This window comes from Neoarius graeffei, chromosome 7 (genome assembly GCF_027579695.1).
Source record: "Neoarius graeffei isolate fNeoGra1 chromosome 7, fNeoGra1.pri, whole genome shotgun sequence".
NCBI classification, from domain to species: Eukaryota; Metazoa; Chordata; class Actinopteri; order Siluriformes; family Ariidae; genus Neoarius; species Neoarius graeffei.
Genome location: NC_083575.1, coordinates 44,729,897 through 44,757,801, shown reverse-complemented (window position 1 = coordinate 44,757,801; position 27,905 = coordinate 44,729,897). Strand labels below are relative to the sequence as shown.

The following is a 27,905-nucleotide window of genomic DNA, read 5'->3' as shown; positions in this document are numbered from 1 at the left end:
CCGGGTGCTCCGGTTTCCCCCACAGTCCAAAGACATGCAGGTTAGGTTAACTGGTGACTCTAAATTGACTGTAGGTGTGAATGTGAGTGTGAATGGTTGTCTGTGTCTATGTGTCAGCCCTGTGATGACCTGGCAACTTGTCCAGGGTGTACCCCGCCTTTCGCCCATAGTGAGCTGGGATAGGCTCCAGCTTGCCTGCGACCTTGTAGAACAGGATAAAGCAGACAATGAGATGAGATATGAGATGTTTGGTACAAAATGTGGAGTACATACAAGAAAAAGCTCTGAGAGACACTGTATGATATAGAGGTGGATCATTTGATATTTTGGCATTGTGTGGCAGCTGCATGATGTTCAGGGGCTCTTGTCAATATTAATGTCTTCATAAATTCCATGTAGTGTTAGGATATTTTACCTCAATTCTTAGTTGTCTCTGCCAGGAAGTTAAGACTTGACTACAAATGAATCTTTAATGGCCCAAAACATGCATTCAAATTAACATCCAAATTGTTTGCACAAACACAAAATCAGTGGTTGGTGATTTGGATGAACCCTTTTAAAATACAGAATGGCAATTAAATAATAATAATAATAATAATAATAATAATAATAATAATAATAATAATCTTTGTGGAATTTATTAACTGGTTGCTCTCAGATCCTAATGGGGCTCTAAATTAATGACAGGCACATTTGGAGTGTAAACCCTTTAAGCATATAGATAAAGACTCAGAGACAGTGTAGTGCTATTATTAACTGTAAAACATAATTATGTGGTGTGCTACAAGTGCCTGTTTAGAGTGGTAAAGCATTAGGCTTTTTCTGATTAGAGTAGATCTAAATTGTTCCAAGTGACTTTGGCTGGTCATGTATGTTCAAACTGGCAAGTGCTATTCAATTTATGTATGCACTTTTGTTCTCCCCCCCCAATCATTCTGGAGTGAATTTCAGCACTACTTATTTATGGTATGCATTTCTCTTCTCAGATAACTATCAAGATTAAACATATGAGCTGGTGTTTAGTGATAAAAATGAAATGTTGTATATGAGTGTCCTTATCTCTTATGGTGAATTATCCCTCTTTATGTTGAATAAAATTTTAAGGTGAAAGAAAATATGACGTATACAATGATCACTTCAGTGTTTCTGATTAGGTTGTGAGTTTAAATCTCAGGATCGTCAGAGAGCCATGGAGAACTACTCAGTCGTATGGTTGGATTTCATTCTGCTTCACTTATAAGTTAGCTTGGATGAAAACATCTATCAAAAAATCTAATGTAAATGTAAAATAATCTTTCTCGTGTAAAGACAAAGAGTGTTGTGTACCTGTTATGCATTACAGAGTCTCAAAAGGAACTACAATAATTCAGAGGAATTCCAATTTAAAGTATATGTTCAGGTGTCCTAAACTATTAGTGACACGAAACCATGGACTTATTGCCGCAGGAAACCGAATGTAAATGCTCTAGCGCCCCCATGTGGACCACTTTAGTACAGCAGAATATAAAGTTTAAATTTTGGATTGGTGCAGGTGTTTTGGAAGCACGAGAAAGCAAAAGTGTATTATCTTGACAGGTTCAATTTTTTAAAACACTATTGTAGAATTATTCGTACACACACACACACACACACACACACACACACACACACACACACACACACACACACACACACACACACACACACACTATAGATTAGATTAGATAAAACTTTACTGATCCCTTTGGGAGGGTTCCCTCAGGGAAATTAAGATCCCAGCAGCATCATTACAGATAAACAGAGAAAAGAAATAGAGAAAACTTCTAGATAAGTTAAAATAAATTAAGTATTTACATATACAAATATAAAAGTATAAGATATGGGGAAGAGAGGAAGGGGGAAAGGGGGGAGAAGTGGGGTTAGGGTAAGTGTGTGTATGTGTGTGTGGGGAGGGGGGAGCAGGAAAGATTGCACTTTATATTGCACATTATATTGGACATTGTCTGGTATTGCTTATTGTTAGGCTAGGCTACTGCTCCTTCCCGTCCTCTGTCCTCCTGTTCCCCCTCCTCCCCCCCAGAGAGGAGTTGTACAGTCTGATGGCGTGAGGGACAAAGGAGTTTATGAGTCTGTTCGTCCTGCACTTGGGAAGGAGCATTCTGTCACTGAACAGGCTCCTCTGGTTGCTGATGACGGTGTGCAGAGGGTGACTGGCATCGTCCATGATGTTCAATAGTTTGTCCATAGTCCTCTTCTCTGCCACCGTCACCAGAGAGTCCAGCTTCATGCCGACCACAGAGCCGGCCCGCCTGATCAGTTTGTCCAGCCTGGATGTGTCCTTCTTGGATATGCTGCCCCCCCAGCACACCACGGTGTAAAACAGGACACTGGCGACCACAGACTGATAGAACATCCACAGGAGTTTCCTATCTATCCCTAATAGTTTATATATATAGTTCCAGACAACGGCGACCACTAACTGTTGAATAGTTTCAGTCTTGTATCAAGCGAGAATTGCAAAACTGCAACAGTGAGTATCCTCAGTTCCTATATGATTAAAAAGTGTTATTAAAGGAAAAGTGACATAACACAATGGTAATAATGCCTCTGTTCCAACTTTTTTTGATTGTGTTGCAGTCATCAAATTCTAACGTCTTTTACAAAATACAATTAAGTTGGTCAGTAAAACTGTTGAAAATCTTTTCTTTGTACTTTTGTCAGTTAAGTAAAGGTCCACAAGAATTTTAAAACAAATCACAGATTTTTGTTTTTTATTGCATTTTGGAAAACATCCCAACTTTTCTAGAAATGGAGTTTGTAGAAAAATAATTCTTCAAATGATTCTTTGGATATTTAAGGGTTCTTATCTTCCTAATCTTTCTACCTTCTTGGGTTTCTTGGTTAGGGTGGTGTAGTGGTTAGCAATGTCATCTCACAGCAAGAAGGTTCTGGCTTCGAGCCCAGCGGCCAATGAGGGCCTTTCTGCGTGGAGTTTGCATGTCCTCCCCGGGTGCTCTGGTTTCCCCCCACAGTCCAAAGACATGCAGGTTAGGCTAATTGGTGGCTCTAAATTGACTGTAGATGTGAATGGCTGTTTGTGTTAGCCCTGCGATGACCAGGTGACTTGTCCAGGGTGTACTTTAGTTAGCTGGGATAGGCTCCAGCTTGCCTGTGACCCTGTACAGGATAAGCAGCTACAGATAATGGATGGATGGGTTTCTAGGTTCTACACAAAATATTTCAGGGTTATTTCCAAAGGGACAACTGAACAGAATTCTACATTTGACCTTTATTCTTTAAAGACTTTAAGAGTAGGCTATCCGTTTTGGACAGCGTAGAACTAGTTCAAACTTAGGCAAATTTGTGCCCATAACAGGAAGCCATGGAAGAGATTCACATTTAGCTGTACTTAGTATCTTGAAAGATCATTTTAAAAACTTCATATAATTAGACTTAGCTATTATCAAGGTTTTCTCTTTGGATATGAGCCTTTTAAATGAGTTGTCCAATTACTGGTGCATCTTTTGTTGTATAACCTGCATACAGTGGTGCTTGAAAGTTTGTGAACCCTTTAGAATTTTCTATATTTCTGCATAAATATGACCTAAAACATCATCAGATTTTCACACAAAGTCCTAAAAGTAGATAAAGAGAACCCAGTTAAACAAATGAGACAAAAATATTATACTTGGTCATTTATTTATTGAGGAAAATGATCCAATATTACATATCTGTGAGTGGCAAAAGTATGTGAACCTCTAGGATTAGCAGTTAATTTGAAGGTGAAATTAGAGTCAGGTGTTTTCAATCAATGGGATGACAATCAGGTGTGAGCGGGCACCCTGTTTTATTTAAAGAACGGGGATCTATCAAAGTCTGAGCTTCACAACACATGTTTGTGGAAGTGTATCATGGCATGAACAAAGGAGATTTCTGAGGACCTCAGAAAAAGCGCTGTTCATGCTCATCAGGTTGGAAAAGGTTACAAACCCATCTGTAAAGAGTTTGGACTCCACCAATCTACAGTCAGACAGATTGTGTACAAATGGAGGAAATTCAAGACCATTGTTACCCTCCCCAGGAGTGGTCGACCAAGAAAGATCACTCCAAGATCAAAGCGTGTAATAGTCGGAGAGGTCATAAAGGACCCCAGGGTAACTTCTTAGCAACTGAAGGCCTCTCTCACATTGACTAATGTTAATGTTCATGAGTCCACCATCAGGAGAACACTGAACAACAATGGTGTGCATGGCAGGGTTGCAAGGAGAAAGCCACTGCTCTCCAAAAAGAACATTGCTGCTCGTCTGCAGTTTGCTAAAGATCACGTGGACAAGCCAGAAGGTTATTGGAAAAATATTTTGTGGATGGATGAGACCAAAATAGAAATTTTTGGTTTAAATGAGAAGCATTATGTTTGGAGAAAGGAAAACACTGCATTCCAACATAAGAACCTTATCCCATCTGTGAAACATGGTGGCAGTAGTATCATGGTTTGGGCCTGTTTTGCTGCATCTGGGCCAGGACGGCTTGTCATCATTGATGGAACAATGAATTCTGGATGATACCAGTGAATTCTAGAGGAAAAATGTCAGGACATCTGTCCATGAACTGAATCTCAAGAGAAGGCAGCTCATGCAGCAAGACAATGACCCTAAGCACACAAGTTGTTCTACCAAAGAATGGTTAAAGAAGAATAAAGTTAATGTTTTGGAATGGCCAAGTCAAAGTCCTGACCTTAATCCAATGGAAATGTTGTGGAAGGACCTGAAGCGAGCAGTTCATGTGAGGAAACCCACCAACATCCCAGAGTTGAAGCTGTTCTGTATGGAGGAATGGGCTAAAATTCCTCCAAGCCGGTGTGCAGGACTGATCAACAGTTACCGCAAACGTTTAGTTGCAGTTATTGCTGCACAAGGGGGTCACACCAGATACTGAAAGCAAAGGTTCACATACTTTTGCCACTCACAGATATGTAATATTGGATCATTTTCCTCAATAAATAAATGACCAAGTATAATATTTTTGTCTCATTTGTTTAACTGGGTTCTCTTTATCTACTTTTAGGACTTGTGTGAAAATCTGATGTTGTTTTAGGTCATATTTATGCAGAAATATAGAAAATTCTAAAGGGTTCACAAACTTCCAAGCACCACTGTAGTTGCATATAATGTACCGTAAACAAGTAAACTATGACACCATATATTACACACACACACACACACACACACACACACACACACACATGTGCATATCAAAATATTGGAATATTTTAAATTTAAAATATTATTGAATAGGCAGTTTTTTCTCTCCTTAGCCCAGGTAAGATGCTTTGGACGTTGTCCCTGGTTCAGGAGTGGCTTCATATTAGGAATGCGACAGTTGTAGCCCCTTTCCTGCAGACATCTGTGCATGGTGGCTCTTGATGCACTGACACCAGCCTCAGTCCACTCCTTGTGAAGTTCTCCCAAGTTCTTGAATTGACTTTTCTTGACAATCCTCTCAATGCTGCGATCATCCCTGTTGCTTGTGCACCTTTTCCAGCCAACCTTTTCAGCAGTGACCTTCTGTGGCTTACCCTCCTTGTGGAGGGTGTCGATGATCGTCTTCTGGACAACTGTCAAGTCAGCAGTCTTCCCCATGATTGTGGTTGCATGTACCGAACTAGACCAAGAGATACACAGGATTTATACTGTTTTACTCAAACTCGAAGTGAAATATTCTAATATTTTGAGATGCTGGATTTCTAATTTTCATTAGCTATAAGCTATAATAATCAAAATTAAAACAAAAAGCCTTGAAATATTTCACTTCACATGTAATGAATACAGAATATACAATACTTTGAGATGCAGTAGCGTGGCAGCTACAATTATCAACACCTTAACAATCTTTTGGCCATTGCAAAAGTAGAAAAGACTTTCAATATGTAAATTGTGCATGAATAATTACTCAAACTTCCACTGGAAAAAAAAGAGTTGATTCCCAATTACTTAGTGTATCAGATCACAACACTGTTCCACAATTATCAACACCTTTGTCCACAGTTATCAACACCATTCCAGAATTCTCGACATCCAGATGATTATTTATAAAAAATAATCGGTATGTGGTATTAACAAAAAAATAGTTTTTATTTAAAATTTGTTTACACAGACTTATATTTAGTACAAAAATTCAAGTCAAGTTTATTTGTATAGTGCTTTTAACAATAGACATTGTTGCAAAGCAGCTTTACAGAATTTGAATGAATTAAAACATGAGCTAATTTTATCCCTAATCTATCCCCAATGAGCAAGCCTATGGTGACTGTGGCAAGGAAAAACTCCCTCAGACGACATGAGGAAGAAACCTTGGAACCAGATTCAAAAGGGAACCCATCCTCATTTGGGCAACAACATACAGCATGACTATAACATTAAAAGTTTTAACATGAAGTCAGTTTCGTTGATGTTATAACTCTTCATTGATGGAAACTTGAGTGCAAAACTGTTCATGGCAACTGCAGTCCTAAAGTTAGCAAGTCAACTGTAGTCCTCAGCTATAAAAGCATTACTGTAAGTGTCCAGAGTGTCTTCCAAGTGTGACTTTCAACTGTCCATATGGGGCAGTCCTCCACAGGAGTGATGTGATAAGACTCCAACCAGACACAGGGCACCAGGATGGATCAGGCAGGTCTGAGGAGCAGAAGAGGTCAGCATCTCAAATCTCAGGATTGGGGGGTCCTCAGACATAGAGTTTACCAAAACACTATGTCTGAGGACCTTCCAGATCTACTCCTTTACCTCATAAACAACATTAACAAAAGGCTTGACTAAACAGATATGTTTTCAGCGGAGACTTAAAAGCTGAGACTGTGTCCGATTCCCGAACACTACTTGGAAGGCTGTTCCATAACTGTGGGGCTTTGTAAGAAAAGGCTCTGCCCCCTGATGTAGCCTTCACTATATGGGGTACCAGCAGATAGCCTGCACCTTTTGAGTGGCAGGCCATAAAGAACCAGAAGTTTGCTCAGGTACTGTGGTGAGAGACCATTCAGTGCTTTAAAGGTCAATAATAGTATTTTATAATCAATACGAAATTTGATTGGGAGCCAATGCAGTGTGGATAAGACAGGGGTGATGTGGTCATATTTTCTAGTTCTAGTAAGGACTCTTGCTGCTGCATTTTGAACTAACTGGAGCTTGTTTATGCACTTACTGAAACATCCAGACAGTAAGGCATTACACTAATCCAACCTAGAGGTAACAAAAAACATCTTTTATATAAATATATCACGAAGATATATTCGTGATGGATATTATATATTTTTTATTTTTTCCCCCCAAATGGAACAGAAAAATCTGAATATTTCAAGCATGTAGTTTCTATATGCTAGGATTTTAATTCTGGTCTAATTCAATTTATTGCAATAGGATTCCAAATACTCTATAAGCATTCCATTCTGTTATGAATCAGAAAAAAATTATTATAAATCACAGCACTTATTTTTTAAGTACTTCATCTACTTCAACAATGTTACAGAAAGATCAATCCATAACAGTTGTAAATGTCACTTAATTCCACAGGGTGTCAATAATGGTGAACACCAGTGAAAGTGATCACTATTGCTGGGTTTAAGTCACGTGACTTTTCTTAGCGGTTTTACTGGAAGTGAAATAGCTGGTGGTCTAAACGGCTGCCGTAGTGCAAACAACTAGTGATAACTTATCAGAGTACGCTTGTAATCTAGAAGCCACTGCTCGCTTTAGATACATTCAGAAGATTGCTATGTGCAATGGAATCGACCCCTACAGTCTGGGAAAGAAGGATTTGTTATACGAGCTTGAAAACTACCCTTCAGTCGAGTTCCCTGACATCTCGAACTATCTGGTGTTGCAGACGTCCTTCTACACCGCAAAACAGACGAAAGCGTGGAAGAGTATGGAGGCTTACAACTTTTTTGTATGTGGCTGGGTAAAGGATCTCGATATCAAGTTGCTGCTGAATGAATCCTGTATTGTTTTTGCCCGTGTAAGTATGTTTTTTTAAAGCTTTCCATTCGCATCTTTACAATGAAGCGCTGCAAGTTGAAGTGCAAACGAACAGTTTGCTTGATTCTCACTTGTGTTGGCTCTTATTTCTCAGGTAAATCATTCACAAAGATCATCAGAAACCCCTTTAAAGACCTGGGTCTTGTTAAACAAGACAGAGAAGTGATCATGGCACATTGTAACTGTATGGCTGGGTAAGAATTTTGTCGTGACCTTCATGCATATGGACTTTGTGAGGAGTAAACAATGAAACAGCTGGAGACTTTAGTGCTTCGTGACTAAAAAAAAGTATCGTAAAATAATGACACAGCAAGAAAAGTACTTGGAAAACACTAATGACATAGCTGAGCGGGATATACAAACCTTTCACGAAGTAATCACTGCAAACTTGAGCATGCTTCGACTCAGATCCCTTCAGTTTCAGTCAGAGGTTCAAAAGCCACCTTTCCCAATGTCTTTTTGTGAAATCCTGTGTTCATTCACCCTTTTTTATTAGTTCACAGGGAACCCTGAAGAAACTTATCAGTTTCATGGTTTGATCGATTCGAACAACCTAGAGCAACACAAGCATAAGGCATTTTTCATGCGAGCAATGCACCTTCTTCGTACTGAGCTTAAAATTTTGAATAACTAATTAGGCAGATGTGACATCACATGAAACCCAACAATTATTGACACCTCACGTGACTTCTAAAACATGTGTTTAGATACAAAATGGCGACTGTCAAATGCAAGAATAAGAAACAAAGTAGGTTTCGACAAGGATATCATGAAATATCGGTGAATTTGATAAATAAAAACATGTCCATGATCTTTCCACCATGCTTACCTGTGATGATAACATCCGGGTTTTCCTCAAATTGTTGATCATGCTAAAAAAAAATCCATCTCAGGTAACAAGCTGTGTCATCAGGGTGACGGGGGTCTTCCGGTTGATTAATTAACCAATAATAACTGTTGTAATTGAAATGAAACTCCATCCATCCATTATCTGTAGCTGCTTATCCTGTCCTACAGGGTCGCAGGCAAGCTGGAGCCTATCCCAGCTGACTATGGGCGAGAGGCGGGGTACACCCTGGACAAGTCGCCAGGTTATTGCAGGGCTGACACACAGAGACAGACAATCATTCACACTCACATTCACACCTACGGTCAATTTAGAGCCTAACCTGCATGTCTTTGGACTGTGGGGGAAACTGGAGCACCCGGAGGAAACCCACGCAGACACGGGGAGAACATGCAAACTCCACACAGAAAAGCCCTCGCCTGCCACTGGGCTCGAACCCAGGGCCTTCTTGCTGTGAGGTGACAGTGCTAACCACTACACCACTGTACCGTGAACTGAAACTCACCTTTGTAAAAAAAATTTTTATTGGTAAATCTGAAAAGGTGTCGATAATTATGGACTGACGATAATTGTAGCTGCCGCTCTACTGTGTGTGTGTGTGTGTGTGTATATATATATATATATATATATATATATATATATATATATATATATATATATACACACACACACACAAGGTGCAAAACTTACACCATTGCCATTTTACAAGTGATACCTACCTAGTGACATGAAATAGTTCAACATGGTAGCTTTATTTCTGAGATGTAGGCTACAATGCTAATAGCAATAGCTGTTTACTGATAAACACGCTGAAAAAAAAATCACTCAGGGTTTTGTCAGGCACCGTTTACACGGAAGCTGATAGGAAACAGCTTGATACCTTGTTATCTGGACTTATTTTTCATCATAGCAATAAATACAGACCAATAATAATGATGATGATGATGATAGCAAGGAGAAAAGAGACACAAAGCAAGAGGATGCAGCAGTCAGCTGAACCTGTTTAAAAAAATAATAAGAGGAGGAAGTAGAAGAAGAAGAAAAAAAAGAGGTGTCCAGTGACGTGCTCGCACCTCCATTCATTAAAATAAAGTAATTGGCTACATTGTTTCACATTAACTCTGTGTGTTCAGCTAATCTGTTCTCCTTAGCTAGCTGCTGGTTTTCACTCGCCATGAACGAGCTGGGAAAAGTCGTTAACAACTCTACTACTGACACCTGTGCGTCAAACGAAGAAGCTTTCCACCTGCACACACACACACGCACACACACACACACACACACACACACACACACACACACACACACACACACACACACACACACAGACACTAGGTTTTGTGCAGTGCATAGCTACTATAATAACGTCATATTATTGATGTCGCATTATTGCCGCCATCTTTTTTATTGGACTTTCTGTTTTGTAAGTCTGTTTTAGGTTTTATTTTAGCTTTGTTGGAATTCTCTCTCTCTCTCTCTCTCTCTCTCTCTCTCTCTCTCTCAACAGGAACGACTCAATTTCCTGAGAGTAAAAAACGGCTTCATTGAAAAGTTACACGGGATGTTGCATTAGCATAAAGTGCTCGTTTAGTCCAGGCCTCTCCTTCTGCTCTTTTCAGGCGCCTCAGGGCGCGTTAGAAGTCATTGTGTGTCCCATACGAAACCCTTCACAAAAACACAATGGCCCTCTTCTACTTCAAACGTTAGTAATGAATGCTAATGACCGTCAGATTGAGTGGCAGGGTAGTGCTCTCGCAAATAAAATGCAAACACCAGACCAGACTTTTACAATCACGTAGGTCGGTTTTAAACGTTTAAAAATAGCCTCCACAACATAGTCTTGATGATGTTTTTATATGACTGAAAGAATGCCTCTTGCCTTTTGGGAAGGCCAAATAAATGTTTACTATTCTGTAAGGCATGATGTTGAATAAAGTATAGCAATGTTTTGCTAGCTGGTCCTTACAAATTACTCAATATGCTAAATTAATAATCACAATTTGTGTGTGTGTGTGTGTGTGTGTGTGTGTGTGTGTGTGTGTGTGTGTGAGAGAGAGAGAGAGAGAGAGAGAGAGAGAGAGAGATGCTATGGTAAATCTTTGCACTCCATCTAGATATTTCACTCTGTTTTCCAGAATGTTAAAGAAAGATCAGTTTTATCTGAGAATTTGTCACATTAGAATATGATGCAGTGGTGAAGTGATGAGCCATAGTGCTAATGCTGACTGTAGGGGGTACAGATTGAAACACATTGGAGGGAGTATAGAGGAACAACCACTAATTGGGCGGGTGAGCTCCACTCCCCTTTCTTGTTGTTCCTGTGGTTTTTCTCAGGATGTCCCCCTTAAAACTCTCAGTCTGTTGTGAATTACACTAGATCATGTCAGAGATGCTTTGTTTATACATAGTCTCACTCACACACACACACACACACACACACACACACACACACACACACACACACACACACACACACACACACCAAGAAAGCAGGAGATGTAAATGGACACAGTGAACATGCAATAGAATATAAAAATCATATTAATGTCTAATTAATATGTGTAATTCCTTTTATAGGCATTTTAACACCCCATACTCCACATATGCTCCTTTATTCCCCCTCTCTCTGCATGTTTTACAGAGCTGTTACAAGTACCCGCTGAAAGGGGAGAATAATGAAATAGTGGATGCTTTTCCTGATAGTGCTCCCCTAATAGGCTTTTTCATCTCTAAAGCCATGTGAAATGTAGATCACTGTTCTAGTAACTTCATTTAGCTTCATTTCCATGTACAGATTCAGCATTGTGGATGATATTTGTCACAGTCCAGTCCATCTTTGCCTTAGATTGTGGGACTTCCATGCCGGCTCCAGGACAGGAATTCAGTCCTGCCTTGCTGAAGGCCATTTCCTGAAGCGGCACTCCCACACCTGCTACCACTCCTCTCCCATCAGCCAGGGCTTTTTAAGAACTGTTTGGAGCTACTCCCCTTGCCAAACTGTCTCTTGTAGACTTTCCTCACCAAGTATGCACTGAAATGGGGTTAGTTGTGTTGCTGAGTGCTTGAGAGAATTCTGTGCATACTCGGCCCATGGGAGGAATAGTGCCCAGTCCCCCTGGTTCCTCACGCAGAAAATCCACAGAAAACACCTCATTTCCTGATTGGCCCATTCCACCTGACCATTCGACTGTGGGTGGTAACCAGATGTGAGGCTTACTGAGACTCCCAATCATTCCATGAAGTAGGACCAGAGTCAGTAGATGAACTGAGGACCATGATCACTAACAATGTCCTCTGGGATGCCAAAGTATCTGAATGTGTGCTGAAAGATTAGCTCTGTGGTTTGGAAAGCTATAGGGTTACCAGATAGTGGGATGAGTTGAAGAGCCTTGGAAAATCTGTCTATAATAACCAGGATGGCTGTGTTACCCTGGGACGATGGCAGGTCAGTGATGAAGTCAACGGCCAGGTGGGATCAGGGTCTTTGGGGTACCAGGAGGGGACATAACTTTCTGGTGGGTGGGGTACGTGGTACCTTGGCCTAGGTGTACTCTGCACATGAGGAGATGAAGTGGTTAATCTCCATCAACATATTCTCCAGCTGGTGTGTGCAATGGCTACTCGGGTGACTGGTGGCAGGAGATGTGTGTGCCCATGTGATGAGTCTGCCTCTGAGGTGGTTAGGGACATACAAGAGACCAGAGGGGCAGTTCTCCGGAGGTGTCTGAGGCTGAGAATCTTTGATTTCCTGGTCTAAGTCCCAAGTGATGGTTTGAACAAAGCAACTGGGTGCTAGGATGGGATGTGGTTTGGGGTTGTGAGGAGAGGAGCTGTGAATCCTGGACAAGGCATCAGCCTTGGTGTTCTTAGTGCCTGGATGATAGGACATCGTGAAGCAGAAATGTGTGAAGAATAACGCCCATCGGGCTTGGTGTGGGTTGAGCCATTTCGCTTTATTGAGATACTCGAGGTTCTTGTGGTCTGTGAGGATGACAAAAGGATGCGTGGCCCCCTCCAGCCAGTGTCTCCACTCCTCCAGGGCTAACTTAATGGCTAATAATTCTCTGTTGCCAATATCATAGTTCATCTCGGCAAGTGTGAGCTTCTTAGAAAAGAACGGTACTGGGTGGAGCTTGGGTTTCTCCCCAAAACGCTGAGAAAGAACACCTCCCACACCAGTCTTGGAGGCGTCTAGTTCAACAGTGAATGGTCTGGCTGGATCGGGATGTTGAAGTATGAGGCAGTGGTGAATGCTGTCTTGAGCTTCTCAAAGGCTTCTTCAGCTGTATGAGTCTATTGGAGGTGTCAGGGTGCTTTCTTTAAGAGGGAAGTCAGCAGTGCTGTAATCGTGCTAAAGTTCCTAATGAAGCGATGAAGTTGGCGAATCCCAGAAAACGCTGAAGTTCCTTGATTGAGGCAGGTACTGGCCAGGATGTGATGACGGACACTTTAGATTGATCCATGCTGACTCCCTCTGCACTGATGATATACCCCCAAAAGGAGATTTGACGTGTGTGGTATTCACATTTCTTGGCCTTGACATACAGGTGATTCTTCAGGAGACGGGCGAGTACCGATCTGATGTGTCCGAGATGGCTTTCTTCATCTGGAGAGTATATCAGGATGTCGTCTATGTAGGCCATGACATATCTTCCCAACAAGCCTCGGAGCATGTCATTAATCAGGCATTGGAACACACTTGGTGCCAAAGAGAGGCCATGTGGCATCACCTGGTACTCAAAATGGCCGGCGGTAGTGCTGAAAGCCATTTTCCATTCGTCCCCTTCTCGGACTTGGATCAAGTTGTAGGTGCTACATAGGTCCAGCTTGGTAAAGATCTTGGCCGTATGTAGTTGTTTCAGGGCTGAGGGCACCAGTGGAAGAGGATAGGGATATTTCACTGAGATTTGGTTGAGGCCCTGGTTATCAATGCAAGGTCAGAGACCGTCCCCTTTGTATGAAGAAGAAGCCAGCTGAGGCAGGTGATGTGGAAGGGTGGATGTAACCCTGCTTCAGAGCCTCCTGAACATAATTCTCCATAGCTGCTTGCTCGTTCTGGGACAGAGGATAAATACAGTTACATGGTGGAGAAGTGCCTGATAGAAGATGGCACAGTCATACGTACGGTGTGGAGGTAGGCCACAATCCTTACCCTTACTGAAGACCTCTTTCAAGTCCATGTAGAATTCGGGAACTTTCTCTAATGAGTCAGGCTGGGGATGCTCCACAGATGTGGAGGAGAGAGTCAGTTGGGGAAGAAGGAGGCAGCTCTGAAAACATGTGGGTGACTACTGGAGAATATCCTTACTTTGCCAGGAGATTAATGGATCATGTAGCTGCAGCCATGGATAGCCCAGAATGATGTCATGATGTGCTGTGGAAGTGACCAAGAGTGAGATGAGGTTGGAATGGAGAGCTCCCATCTGAATGTGCAGTGGAGAAGTACGAGTGGTGAAGAGTCCGCTCCCTATTGGACCTCTGTTGATGGTTCTGATGCTGAATGGTCTCTGTAGGGAGTTAGTGGGCAGATTGAACCTCTGGACGATCAAGCTGTCAATGAAGCTCCCCTCTGCCCCTGAATCAACAAACGCAGAAAGCATGTGTGTTGAGGAAGATAGCTTCAGTATAACAGGTATTTTGAAAGCTTTTGCTTTAAGGCAGGGGTGTCAAACCTGATCCATAAAGGGCCTTGTGGCTGCAGGTTTTCATTCCAGCCATGCAGCAGCACACCTGACTTGGCTCATTCAATCAACTGAACTGTCTTCACACAGTCAAATACTTGCAGCCACACCCACCCTTGATTAAAGGGTGGGTGTGTCAGTTGATTGAATAAGCCAAATCAGGGTGCTGCTGCATGGCTGGAATGAAAACCTGCAGCCACACGGCCCTTTATGGATCAGGTTTGACACCCCTGCTTTAAGGGGTATCAGGGAACTTGCCAGGCTGGATGAGGCTTCAGCTGAGCCAGTACAAGGAGGATGAATGGGGCACTGGGAAATGGGGTGATTAGGATCCCCACAGTAAAAACATAGGCCTTCTCGCCTCCTCCTTTTTTGTTCTGAGCGCTTTACATGAGTTTGTGAAACCTCCATGGGTGTAGGCGCGTGGGCAGTAGGAACAGGCATGGTTGTCCCCTTTAGAGACGGTTGGCTATGGAGTAAGTGGTCCAGCCTTATGGCAAGATCTATGAGGGAATCCAGTGTGAAGTGTTCATCTCTACACACGAGCTCACTTAGCACTTCAGGGCATAAACCTTGGTGAAAAACCGCCTTAAGAGAGGGCTTGTTCCAGCCTCTGTTGGGAGCGAGGGTTTGGAAGTCCATCCAGAGCATATTCCATGACTCTTCTTGCAGCCTGCTTGATAGTCAGTAGACTTTTACTGACTTCAATACCTTCTGGTTTGTGATCGAAAACTCGTTTAAATAATTCAAGGAAATGGTCATATGATGTAATGTGCTCGTCTCCAAGCTCCTAAATGGCTCTCACCCATTGTAGCACCTTTCCCGTTAATAATGAAAGGAACTTTGCAATTTTCTGTTCTTTGGTGATACTGGTGAGTGCATGGAGCACTGGAGCAGAAATCCCTTACAGTTGGGCGCATTGGCGTATTTCTCAGGTAATAAGAGAAGCTTGGTGGAGCTTGTGAAGGATTCGGGGTGTGTTACGAGGGCCTGCGACATCACGGCAGCAAGCTGTGCCATCCTGATGTTGAGATTGGAAAACATCTGCTGATGTTCTACTAAGAGGTGCCCTTGATCGTTCAGCGCAATCTGCTTCACCTCGTTTGCTGCATCCATAGAGATGAAGGATCCTGTCAGGGTGCAGGCACTTATGGATGCAGGCACAGGGGAGAACGGGTGACACAACCTGAAAACAAAGCCAAATTGGAGGGCAAGAACTGTAGTCAGAGTCATGGGCAGGGGTCGAGCAATCGGCAGACAGAGCAGCGTACACAAGGAGAGAAGACGAGGTCGAAGAGAATGTAAACAAAGTTGAGAAATCATGAAGACAGGCAGAAAGCAAACAGCTTGGTATGACGGGAGAGAATCACTGAATGATACTTCGCAACTGGAGCGACTGAGAGAGGGGTTTAAGTAGTGGAGCTAATTGACGAGGAAATGAGACACAGGTGATATTAATATGCAGGAGACAGGGGGCACTGAGACTCTTGGGAATTGCAGTTTAGAGTGGCCATGTTTGGAGGCTGTTTCAAGTTGGTGCTCTCAATGCTGTTACTGACACACACACACACACACACACACACATATATATCAGCGTTGCTGCCTGGGCTGTCCATTGTATTGTACTGTTGCAATTCAATAAAAGATATATATAAGATGTGTATTACATCACTCTACCCAGTGGAGAATGAGCGTGGAATATGGTTTACGATATTGCATGGTTGTCAAGACAACATGATGTCACACATCAGAGACTTAAAACTTCCACACTAGCGAGCGACTGTGACAATTTGTAAACAAACATGGCCACACGGTTTGCTTCATTACATATGGAAGATTTTGAGAGAATTTTGAAAGAGAAAGACGCATTGAATACCCAAAGGAATTTGCATGTATAATAATAATAATAATAATAATAATAATAATAATAGCTGGCTTTTTTCATGGTATATCATGGTATATATTGAACTCGTCTTTGACTCATTCATATCATGCTAACTGAATGGAATATATCTGATATACCACGAAAAAAAGCCAGACAATATTATTTAAATATGTCATGGTTTTGGTTCTCCATGTCCCGGATATAGCTCATATGAAAAATATGAGAGGTATATTTCCCATTAACATTTTGTGTCTATATATATATATATATATATATATATATATATATATATATATATACAACCCCGATTCCAAAAAAGTTGGGACAAAGTACAAATTGTAAATAAAAACAGAATGCAATGATGTGGAAGTTTCAAAATTCCATATTTTATTCAGAATAGAACATAGATGACATATCAAATGTTTAAACTGAGAAAATGTATCATTTAAAGAGAAAAATTAGGTGATTTTAAATTTCATGACAACAACACATCTCAAAAAAGTTGGGACAAGGCCATGTTTACCACTGTGAGACATCCCCTTTTCTCTTTACAACAGTCTGTAAACGTCTGGGGACTGAGGAGACAAGTTGCTCAAGTTTAGGGATAGGAATGTTAACGCATTCTTGTCTAATGTAGGATTCTAGTTGCTCAACTGTCTTAGGTCTTTTTTGTCGTATCTTCCGTTTTATGATGTGCCAAATGTTTTCTATGGGTGAAAGATCTGGACTGCAGGCTGGCCAGTTCAGTACCCGGACCCTTCTTCTACGCAGCCATGATGCTGTAATTGATGCAGTATGTGGTTTGGCATTGTCATGTTGGAAAATGCAAGGTCTTCCCTGAAAGAGACGTCGTCTGGATGGGAGCATATGTTGCTCTAGAACCTGGATATACCTTTCAGCATTGATGGTGTCTTTCCAGATGTGTAAGCTGCCCATGCCACACGCACTAATGCAACCCCATACCATCAGAGATGCAGGCTTCTGAACTGAGCGCTGATAACAACTTGGGTTGTCCTTCTCCTCTTTCGTCCGAATGACACGGCGTCCCTGATTTCCATAAAGAACTTCAAATTTTGATTCATCTGACCACAGAACAATTTTCCACTTTGCCACAGTCCATTTTAAATGAGCCTTGGCCCAGAGAAGACGTCTGTGCTTCTGGATCGTGTTTAGATACGGCTTCTTCTTTGAACTATAGAGTTTTAGCTGGCAACGGCGGCTGGGACGGTGAATTGTGTTCACAGATAATGTTCTCTGGAAATATTCCTGAGCCCATTTTGTGATTTCCAATACAGAAGCATGCCTGTATGTGATGCAGTGCCGTCTAAGGGCCCGAAGATCACGGGCACCCAGTATGGTTTTCCGGCCTTGACCCTTACGCACAGAGATTCTTCCAGATTCTCTGAATCTTTTGATGATATTATGCACTGTAGATGATGATATGTTCAAACTCTTTGCAATTTTACACTGTCAAACTCCTTTCTGATATTGCTTCACTATTTGTCGGCGCAGAATTAGGGGGATTGGTGATCTTCTTCCCATCTTTACTTCTGAGAGCCGCTGCCACTCCAAGATGCTCTTTTTATACCCAGTCATGTTAATGACCTATTGCCAATTGACCTAATGAGTTGCAATTTGGTCCTCCAGCTGTTCCTTTTTTGTACCTTTAACTTTTCCAGCCTCTTATTGCCCCTGTCCCAACTTTTTTGAGATGTGTTGCTGTCATGAAATTTCAAATGAGCCAATATTTGGGATGAAATTTCAAAATGTCTCACTTTTGACATTTGATATGTTGTCTATGTTCTATTGTGAATACAATATCAGTTTTTGAGATTTGTAAATTATTGCATTCCGTTTTTATTTACAATCTGTACTTTGTCCCAACTTTTTTGGAATTGGGGTTGTATATATATATATATATATATATATATATATATATATATATATATATATATATATATATATATATATATATATATAAGCGATATGCAAATAATATTGCATGCTATCAAACCAAATGAATGAAACCCGCTAGAAGGGAATAGAATACATGTTTTTATTCCATTGAAAAAGTGTCTTGTATGTATGTATTCTCTATATGTCACTTGTGAAGATATTGATGAATTGTTTTGATAAATTTGGGTACTTTTTATTTGTGAATGTGTCTATATAATAAAAAGAACATCACGCGTTGGCTTGAAGATATAATGTTTATCTTGAAGATATGATGTTTATTGGCGGCACGGTGGTGTAAGTGTCCACAGTCGCCTCACAGCAAGGTTCTGGGTTCTGGGTTCGAGCCCAGTGGCCGGTGGGGGCCTTTCTGCGTGGAGTTTGCATGTTCTCCCTGTGTCTGCGTGGGTTTCCTCTGGGTGCTCCGGTTTCCCCCACAGTCCGAAGACATGCAGTTAGGTTAATATGGGACGGCCTTGGGCTGAGGTGCCCTTGAGTGAGGCACCTAACTCCAAACTGCTCCCTGGGCGCTGTTAGCATAGCTGCCCACTGCTCTGGGTATGTTTGTGTGCTCATTGCTCATGTGTGTGTGCATGTGTGTTCACTGCTTCAGATGGGTTAAATGCAGAGAGGAATTTCACAAGTGTGTGATGAATAAAGTTGTGCTTTCATTCTTTCTTTCTTTGTCTTGTTGAAAAACTTGCATTTTTCATACAAAATACATTGTGGATCTGAGTGACATATTTTCTGATATCTTCACTACCATGACATCATTCCCAGTGTTTTCCTGCTGACTTGACAAGCATTGTCAAAATGGCAAGCTGGTTCAAAATTAAAATTATTTTTGATTAACTTGGGTATTTTTTTGTGGATGTGTCCATATAATATAAAGAACATTATACAGTGGTGCGAACATAGAAGTTTATCTTCTTGTGTTGAAAATATTTTCACTCCTTCACTTCACTCACTTGTGAATATATTCACCATTTGAAGATAAACTTCATGTCTTCATGCAACTATGTAATATCCTCTATGTATCTAAGCCTAAATAAATTCTTCATAAATTATGGATGAATTATGGTCCCTTTATCCATAAAATAAATTTCACAAATTTATTTTATGAATATAATCCAACTATTTAAAATGTGTACCCTGATATTTTGGCTATTTATTGCAATCATCGAACATGTTTATTCCTAAAGTTTCCAATAACAGGACACATTAGGTCCAACTTGACATTTTATAGGCTACTTATTTATGAGTCATTGACTTTTGGATTAAATCCATCCAATTCATGTGTTCAGCCAAATTGGTTATTAATTATAAGAACTCAAAAATACATCATAATAACATTATTATAATAATTAATTCACAGACCCCTTGGGTACCTGAACCCTACTTTGAGAACTAGTGGTTTATGATGTATTAAAATGCATCAAAATGTAGTTTTAGTATGTATTAGTAAGTTAGTCTTACTGTAAAATGTTGGTTAGGTACAGATAAAGGCTGGACTTCTGTCTATTGATGTACAACCCCAATTCCAAAAAAGTTGGGACAAAGTACAAATTGTAAATAAAAACGGAATGCAATGATGTGGAAGTTTCAAAATTCCATATTTTATTCAGAATAGAACATAAATGACATATCAAATGTTTAAACTGAGAAAATGTATCATTTAAAGAGAAAAATTAGGTGATTTTAAATTTCATGACAACAACACATCTCAAAAAAGTTGGGACAAGGCCATGTTTACCACTGTGAGACATCCCCTTTTCTCTTTACAACAGTCTGTAAACATCTGGGGACTGAGGAGACAAGTTGCTCAAGTTTAGGGATAGGAATGTTAACCCATTCTCGTCTAATGTAGGATTCTAGTTGCTCACCTGTCTTAGGTCTTTTTTGTCGTATCTTCTGTTTTATGATGCGCCAAATCTTTTCTATGGGTGAAAGATCTGGACTGCAGGCTGGCCAGTTCAGTACCCGGACCCTTCTTCTACGCAGCCATGATGCTGTAATTGATGCAGTATGTGGTTTGGCATTGTCATGTTGGAAAATGCAAGGTCTTCCCTGAAAGAGACGTCGTCTGGATGGGAGCATATGTTGCTCTAGAACCTGGATATATCTTTCAGCATTGATGGTGTCTTTCCAGATGTGTAAGCTGCCCATGCCACATGCACTAATGCAACCCCATGCCATCAGAGATGCAGGCTTCTGAACTAAGCGCTGATAACAACTTGGGTCGTCCTTCTCCTCTTTAGTCCGAATGGCACGAAGTCCCTGATTTCCATAAAGAACTTCAAATTTTGATTCGTCTGACCACAGAACAGTTTTCCACTTTGCCACAGTCCATTTTAAATGAGCCTTGGCCCAGAGAAGACGTCTGCGCTTCTGGATCATGTTTAGATACGGCTTCTTCTTTGAACTATAGAGTTTTAGCTGGCAACAGCGGATGGCACGGTGAATTGTGTTCACAGATAATGTTCTCTGGAAATATTCCTGAGCCCATTTTGTGATTTCCAATACAGAAGCATGCCTGTATGTGATGCAGTGCCGTCTAAGGGCCCGAAGATCACGGGCACCCAGTATGGTTTTCCGGCCTTGACCCTTACGCACAGAGATTCTTCCAGATTCTCTGAATCCTTTGATGATATTATGCACTGTAGATGATGATATGTTCAAACTCTTTGCAATTTTACACTGTTGAACTCCTTTCTGATATTGCTCCACTATTTGTCGGTGCAGAATTAGGGGGATTGGTGATCCTCTTCCCATCTTTACTTCTGAGAGCCGCTGCCACTCCAAGATGCTCTTTTTATACCCAGTCATGTTAATGACCTATTGCCAATTGACCTAATGAGTTGCAATTTGGTCCTCCAGCTGTTCCTTTTTTGTACCTTTAACTTTTCCAGCCTCTTATTGCCCCTGTCCCAACTTTTTTGAGATGTGTTGCTGTCATGAAATTTCAAATGGGCCAATATTTGGCATGAAATTTCAAAATGTCTCACTTTTGACATTTGATATGTTGTCTATGTTCTATTGTGAATACAATATCAGTTTTTGAGATTTGTAAATTATTGCATTCTGTTTTTATTTACAATTTGTACTTTGTCCCAACTTTTTTGGAATCGGGGTTGTACTCTGAACTATATGTTCTTGAAAAAGTTCAAATCTATGATGCATAAATGATCTTCAGTTGTGCTCCTGCTTGGACTCTACAACAGAGTGCTTCACTATCAGCAAAGTACCAAGTAAATCCATTTAGGAACCTTTGAAGAATCCTTTTTCTAAGCATGTGTGACCCCTGGTTCACCAAACGAAGCTCATAAAGTTGATCAATTTGTTTAAATTATTCTCACTTGTTTATTTTATTGTTCTGTATCTGAAATTCACCATTATTTCGATGGTTCAGCATATCTGTAGTTTTGCCTTTAAGGATTAACTGGATTAAGAGAGCAGAAAAGAAACATTGTGACAAGTGTGTTAACTAATAATGGCTGTGTTCTCAGTGAAGGATTACTAATCCAAACTAATCACTATCGTCAGGTCTATGGCTGCACAAAGCCACCATGCTAACGGGCTTTAGCGTGCTTCAGTGTGCTACAGAGAAAACACAAGAGGAGGACAGCACCATGCCTAAAAGGCTCTGTCTCTGAAGGGGAGACACATGTTATTTCTCTGTAAAATGAATCAATCTGCTTGGTGCCAGAGAGGCAGCACTTTCTGTGACTCCCACAGCTGTGATTTAGATTATCACTACCTCTGGCTGTCTCTGACGATTCAGCTCACAGGGCTATTTGTCATATTCCCATAACTCAGTACTTGATAGAAACCTAAGATGGCTTCAGTTTGTATTACTCACATAGCTTTCACCGACTTTAATCTGCAATCTGTTCCAAAGCTTTCCACAGGAGAGTGGATGGATACTGAGCCAAATATAGTGGAGAGCAATGATGAAGAAAAAAGACAAGGTTGTTTCAAGCTTTTTCATGATTTTGTGACCAGGATGCTATCAGTCACCTGCTGAATTTTTAATCAGTATGCTAAATGTCTCATAAATGTTCTGGCTTTAAACTAAAATATTTCTGGTCTTAATTATTGCTTTAATCATAAATGATCACCAAAGGACTTGGTGTCTTAATTGCTCTTATGAGTTTTTGACTATGAGTTTATTTAACTTAAATTTAAATTTATTAAACTTAAAGCTTATGACATGATTAAAATTTCCACTGTTTAATGTTTTGTATCTCCTCGGTCACTGTTTTTATTCTTTTCCAAGTCATATTTTTAGATAGTCAAAACTAACATTCTCAAAGAACATTCGATGGAAATTGTTCAATTTGTAGATGCTTTTACATTTCTACTAAATGAAACCTGTTAAGCCCTTACAAAAAAAGCCTGCTTTGTATAATATAATGATAATAACAGTTAAGATCAGATTCCATGTCCAGATCTGATTTATGAAGTAAATCATGAGTTAAACACACATTTCTTTAAATGCACTATAAGCTATTACACCTTTTTTGTCCATTTATCTTAAAGTAACTTCTTTGTCCTTTATCCTGATCATATTGCACCTTTTTTGTTTCATGCAATATTTAAACACTGTGCAGTCATAAGACAGAACAGCTTGGCGATTTGATTTTGATCTTTTATATTTGTTATTCATTTATCTAACAGTTGATAATCCACAGCATTGTAACGTTTATGCTTCCCTATATAACTTCAGACTTCATCACCATGTCTCAACAAAGCCCCATATCCACAACAAAAAAATTCTACTAATTGTTCATTTTAAAATATATATATACTGTATTCAGTTTATTTCATCCATACAAACATGTACAAAGGAAATGAATTGTACTCTGATAAGAGCAATAATACAGAGTCTTAAATATATAGCTATGTATTACTTAAATATATTGGATTTTTTTTATACAAAAAGTGGTACTACAAAATATGTAGCATTCCAAATATGTACACAAAGCAGTGTTGGCTGCCTGGTAAAGTCACTGTAAAGTGGCTCAGGCGTGCAGGGAGTCATCAATGTCAACATCAGAGTCCTCTGTGAAATCGTGCTCGTCCTCGTCTCCTTCATCCTCACGGCCTTGAGATCCGGGGCTTTTTGGCGGAACCACGAGTCCCAGTTTGGCCAGTTTGGCCTGCTGTTGCTCAAGACTCTGCTTTCTCCACTTGATGCGCCTGTTCTGGAACCAAACTTTGACCTGGACAAAAAGACAAAAAAAAAAAAGGTTTAATGTGTTGATATTTCTCCGTTACTTAGTGTAGGATTATTATTATTATTATTATTATTATGGCAGAACGGTGGTGTAGTGGTTAGCGCTGTCACCTCACAGCAAGAAGGTTCTGGGTTCGAGCCCCGTGGCCAGCGAGGGCCTTTCTGTGTGGAGTTTGCATGTTCTCCCCGTGTCCGTGTGGGTTTCCTCCGGGTGCTCCGGTTTCCCCCACAGTCCAAAGACATGCAGGTTAGGTTAACTGGTGACTCTAAATTGACCGTAGGTGTGAATGTGAGTGTGAATGGTTGTCTGTGTCTATGTGTCAGCCCTGTGATGACCTGGCGACTTGTCCAGGGTGTACCCCACCTCTCGCCCGTAGTCAGCTGGGATAGGCTCCAGCTTGCCTGCGACCCTGTAGAACAGGATAAAGCGGCTACAGATAATGAGATGAGATGAGATTATTATTAGCGAAAGACATTGGATCCACTGTTTACCTGCGCCTCGGTGAGCTGGAGTGCGGATGCAAGCAGGAAGCGCTCTGATCCCACCATGTACTGCTGGCGCGCAAACTCCTTCTCCAAGCGGGACAGCTGCTCGGAAGTGAAACTTGTGCGCATCCGCTTTGATTTCCCGCCTTTGTGCTTGTAGTGCGAGTGAACTCCTGCTTTAGACGGTGTGGCACCTGGAGAATGGCAGAACGTTTGAGTTGTGCATCTCACAATAACCTTTTGTTAACCTTAGTTAAACATCTCCATGCTTACCTTGTGCGTAAACAGTTCCTGGGCATGTTGTCTGGTATCCGTAGGGCGGACAGCAGTACACTGGAAAGCTGGATTGTGTGTGCATCACAGCCGGGCTGTACAGGTAGTGAGGAAATGGAGAAGGACACATGTGTCCGGCGTGCAGAAAGAGACCTGGTGGTGCTGGCGCAGGGTTTAATGAGCCCTGAAATAGACTCGTCTTGGTGTTTTCGGTGTTGTCAGGTTTGGCGAGAAGAGCGTCAATGGTGAACGATTTCCCCGCGCTGGGTTTTGCAGCTGTGGCCAGACATGAACTGCTGCTGTAGTCCGGCTGGAGAGAAGCCTGTGGACGCACTGAACATCCGTAGGGTCCGTGAGGCCGTGCAGGGAACATCTGCATGCTTTCCTCTTGAGCTGAGTTTTGCAGAAATGAAGTGAATGGAAAGAAAATAAAGCAGGAAGTTATCCGTGGCTCTCTGTTCCTACTCTCAGGCTTGTGTGGAGAGGAGGAGTGGAAGTGGAGTGATGAACCAGGAGAGGCCACGGCTCTTTTATACACGCCCAGGAGTGCGAGGTGTCAGCGACCCCCTTTCGCGCTTTTGTCTTTCAAAGCAGCAGATGAGTCAAACGAGCGGCGCTACAAGGGATCCAATTAACTGATGGAGTTGTAACAAGCTGAGATTGTCAAATATCCTAATGGCTCTTTCCACTATATGCCCCCGGAGGTAGCCCGGGAACACAGAAAAGGGGTCGGGAGATGAGGAGCGGGGGGTCCAGATTTAGTACAAATTCCTGCATGGCTGTGCGAGTCAGAAGCTCCCGGTGCAGCTGAGAGACGCCATTGATGTTCCCAAATCATTTTATTTCGGCTCTCGGGAATCAAAGGACGCCGACAAATGCGCCACACAGCGGAACAAATACCCTCACATTCAGAGGTCAACGCACACACACACACACACACACACACACCAGAACCTTTTAATCACATTTCAGTTCAGTCTGAAATCCTGTACTATCTCAGTAGCTTATAAAGAACTTGAATCCAATGACAAACGATTTCAGGCAGACACTGCATTAGAAATGTTAAAGCATGCATTTGCAACCTTTGACACGTGAAATGGCACTGACAGTGCGTTATCTCACTTTCAGTTATCTCAACGTGTCAAATGAAAGTCACAGGTATGTTCTGGACCATCGTTAGCTTGTTGGTGTAAGCACACTGTAAGCAGATCTCCTCCCTCGAGATCATGGCCGGTGAAGACACCTTACACCTTTAGATGAGGTGTGTGTTTTTGCAGTGGCCTCTTTCAGTAGTTTTGTTTCCTCACAGCATCCGCGCTCATGTTTCTACTATTTACTGTTCTACTAAATCTGATGAGAGTGTGTATCAGAGTGTGTAATTGATCAGATCCCAGACTACACACTGTGTGTAGTCTGGGATCTGATCAATTAATCATGGGGGAGAAGTGTGGAGTCTGAATAAAAACTTAGGCCTACATGGGTACTGTGTGTGTGTGTGTGTGTGTGTGTGTGTGTGTGTGTGAGAGAGAGAGAGAGAGAGAGAGAGAGAGAGAGAGTTTAATAGAAATTAGTGTTGTGGAGCCTGAAGGATTTTCTCATTGCTGATTCTCAATTAGGAGATGAAACACTGCAGATGAAAAGCCCCGGTTTCACTAAAGGAAGTGAGTCGCTTTCTGCCTTAGCACAAACAGTGTCTCTTTTAACCGAGGATTATAACCAGCTCTGCAAACTCTTCGGGCTCATTGGCGTGAGCTGAAGGCGCTCGAAAGGACTCGCTAAAACGCACTCAAACACAGCCCTGCCTTTGACCTGAGCGTTTTCTAATTACAGGGCAGCTCCTGACACCAAAGCGCTTAATGAAGCAGGCAAACAGCAGCCAAGCACATCTGTGTGCCTCTGCACTGCACCCTGTCAAACCTTCCTTGTTTATTAACGCGTTTTCTGAACAGTTACAGAAGACAGGAATCAAGCGGAGAGAGGCGGTATTTACATATTACCGTTTAGTTCTCACTTCACCCCCCACTAATCATACAATCACTTTCCCTCTCAGACACAACAGTCTGCCTTTACAGAAGAAACCACTGTCTTTCACCTATTTCCTGCCCCATACTTTAATGATTTATAACTTATCCATCCCTTTCTTTTCTGTTCTCTTTGATATCGTTGATAAGTTCTCTGCTCTTACACTGCAAATGTTGATATAGTCTACATTAGACACAATATCCTCAGTAGACTATGAATGAGATAATATACTATTCGAAAGCCGTCCTGTTTTTGATAACAACTGGGACATGTCTGAAAATGAATCATTAGCCCAGGTCAAGTTGATCTCACCACCCAAAATCAAGGCTAAGTCTGGATTTGTGTATTGGAGCCAGACACTGAGGTTTTGGAGGTCTTTTCATAGTCATATGAGAGAAGAGGAGCTGTCCCTCCTACAACACAACAGACCACTTGTAAAAATCTGAAACTCAGTGAAATGCACATACACCGCTTATCAGAAAAAAAGACAATAGCTATATGTTTTGCACAAGAAATAAGTAAGAACAGTAAGCAAATCTTCATTTTGTATAGAATTTACATTTGTTTTATTCTGACAAATGAGACGAAAATAGACAATAACCGAAACACAAGCTTGCTCTTTCACTTTACACATTATCAGTCAATACTACAATCATCCTTTTTGCTTTGTGGCCCAGTTCATGAACATGCTGATTATCATCATCATTATTACTGAGGTGAAAATGGACCAGTATTCTCACCTAAATGTATTCAACAAATATCAAAGCATCTTTTCTCGGCTCCATTAATGTGTGCACTAAGCAATCACAGTGAGCATGAATGGGCCATCTCTTTTAAAAAGAGGCTAGTTCTTTTTGTTCTTGCACAGACTGCCAGGGTCATTGGGGCGAAACAATAATGAGTCATTGGCCCTTTTCTCTCGCCTTGACTGTTGAGAGTGGTTTGGGTGGATGGCCTGGTAAACCACGTCTGGCTCCAATACACACCTGATTTCAGCCTAGGAAAGAAAGGTACAAGCCTCAAGGGTTGAAGCTGTTCAGAGAGATAACTGGAGTATGAAACTGATGTGGGAGAAAGCATTTTCAGAAAGAACAGTGAATTAAAAAGCTACATGTCAGCCACAATTGATTATTTCCTAAAGCATATTAGGCACAGTCTGTATTCCCTTTCAATGAAAGACTGCTTTGTCAGTAATACACCAAAGACATTTCCAAAGAAATGGCTATCATTGTGCCTGTGAGTTTTCTGTGTGCAGTTAAAAGGGAGGCCTTTAATTTTATTTACTTATTTGATAAGAACAGGCCATTACTTTTTTGTTCCATAAACTGCTCTTATACTGTTCAAACCAGAAACCAAGTCACAATAAAATTCTTTGTTTTATATCTGTATGTGTAAATGTTTATGCATGTTAATTTATATGTACATGTATATGTATTCATACAAAATATCCATCCATGACACTTGCCCTGACTTATTGTTGTCCTGATATTGGAAATCAGTGATCAAAGTGATC

At 41.1% G+C, this 27,905-nt stretch overlaps 1 protein-coding gene across 1 annotated transcript; it reads right to left on the bottom strand.

Annotated features, from left to right (window-relative positions):
• Positions 1-23,396: 23,396 nt before the first annotated feature.
• Positions 23,397-24,749, bottom strand: noto (notochord homeobox). Its single transcript, XM_060924953.1, has 3 exons — positions 24,371-24,749; positions 24,104-24,291; positions 23,397-23,597 (listed from the first exon to the last, which is right to left on the bottom strand). The coding sequence occupies exons 1-3, from the start codon at positions 24,747-24,749 to the stop codon at positions 23,397-23,399; spliced, it is 768 nt and encodes a 255-aa protein (XP_060780936.1).
• Positions 24,750-27,905: the final 3,156 nt, after the last annotated feature.

Excerpts from the sequence above, each read along its gene's own strand:
- noto (XM_060924953.1), bottom strand. The coding sequence starts at position 24,749 with ATGCAGATGTTCCCTGCACGGCCTCACGGACCCTACGGATGTTCAGTG. Across the intron at positions 24,292-24,370 it reads AGGAACTGTTTACGCACAAG|GTGCCACACCGTCTAAAGCA; the intron begins GTAAGCATGGAG and ends GCCATTCTCCAG. Across the intron at positions 23,598-24,103 it reads TCCAGCTCACCGAGGCGCAG|GTCAAAGTTTGGTTCCAGAA; the intron begins GTAAACAGTGGA and ends CTTTTTGTCCAG.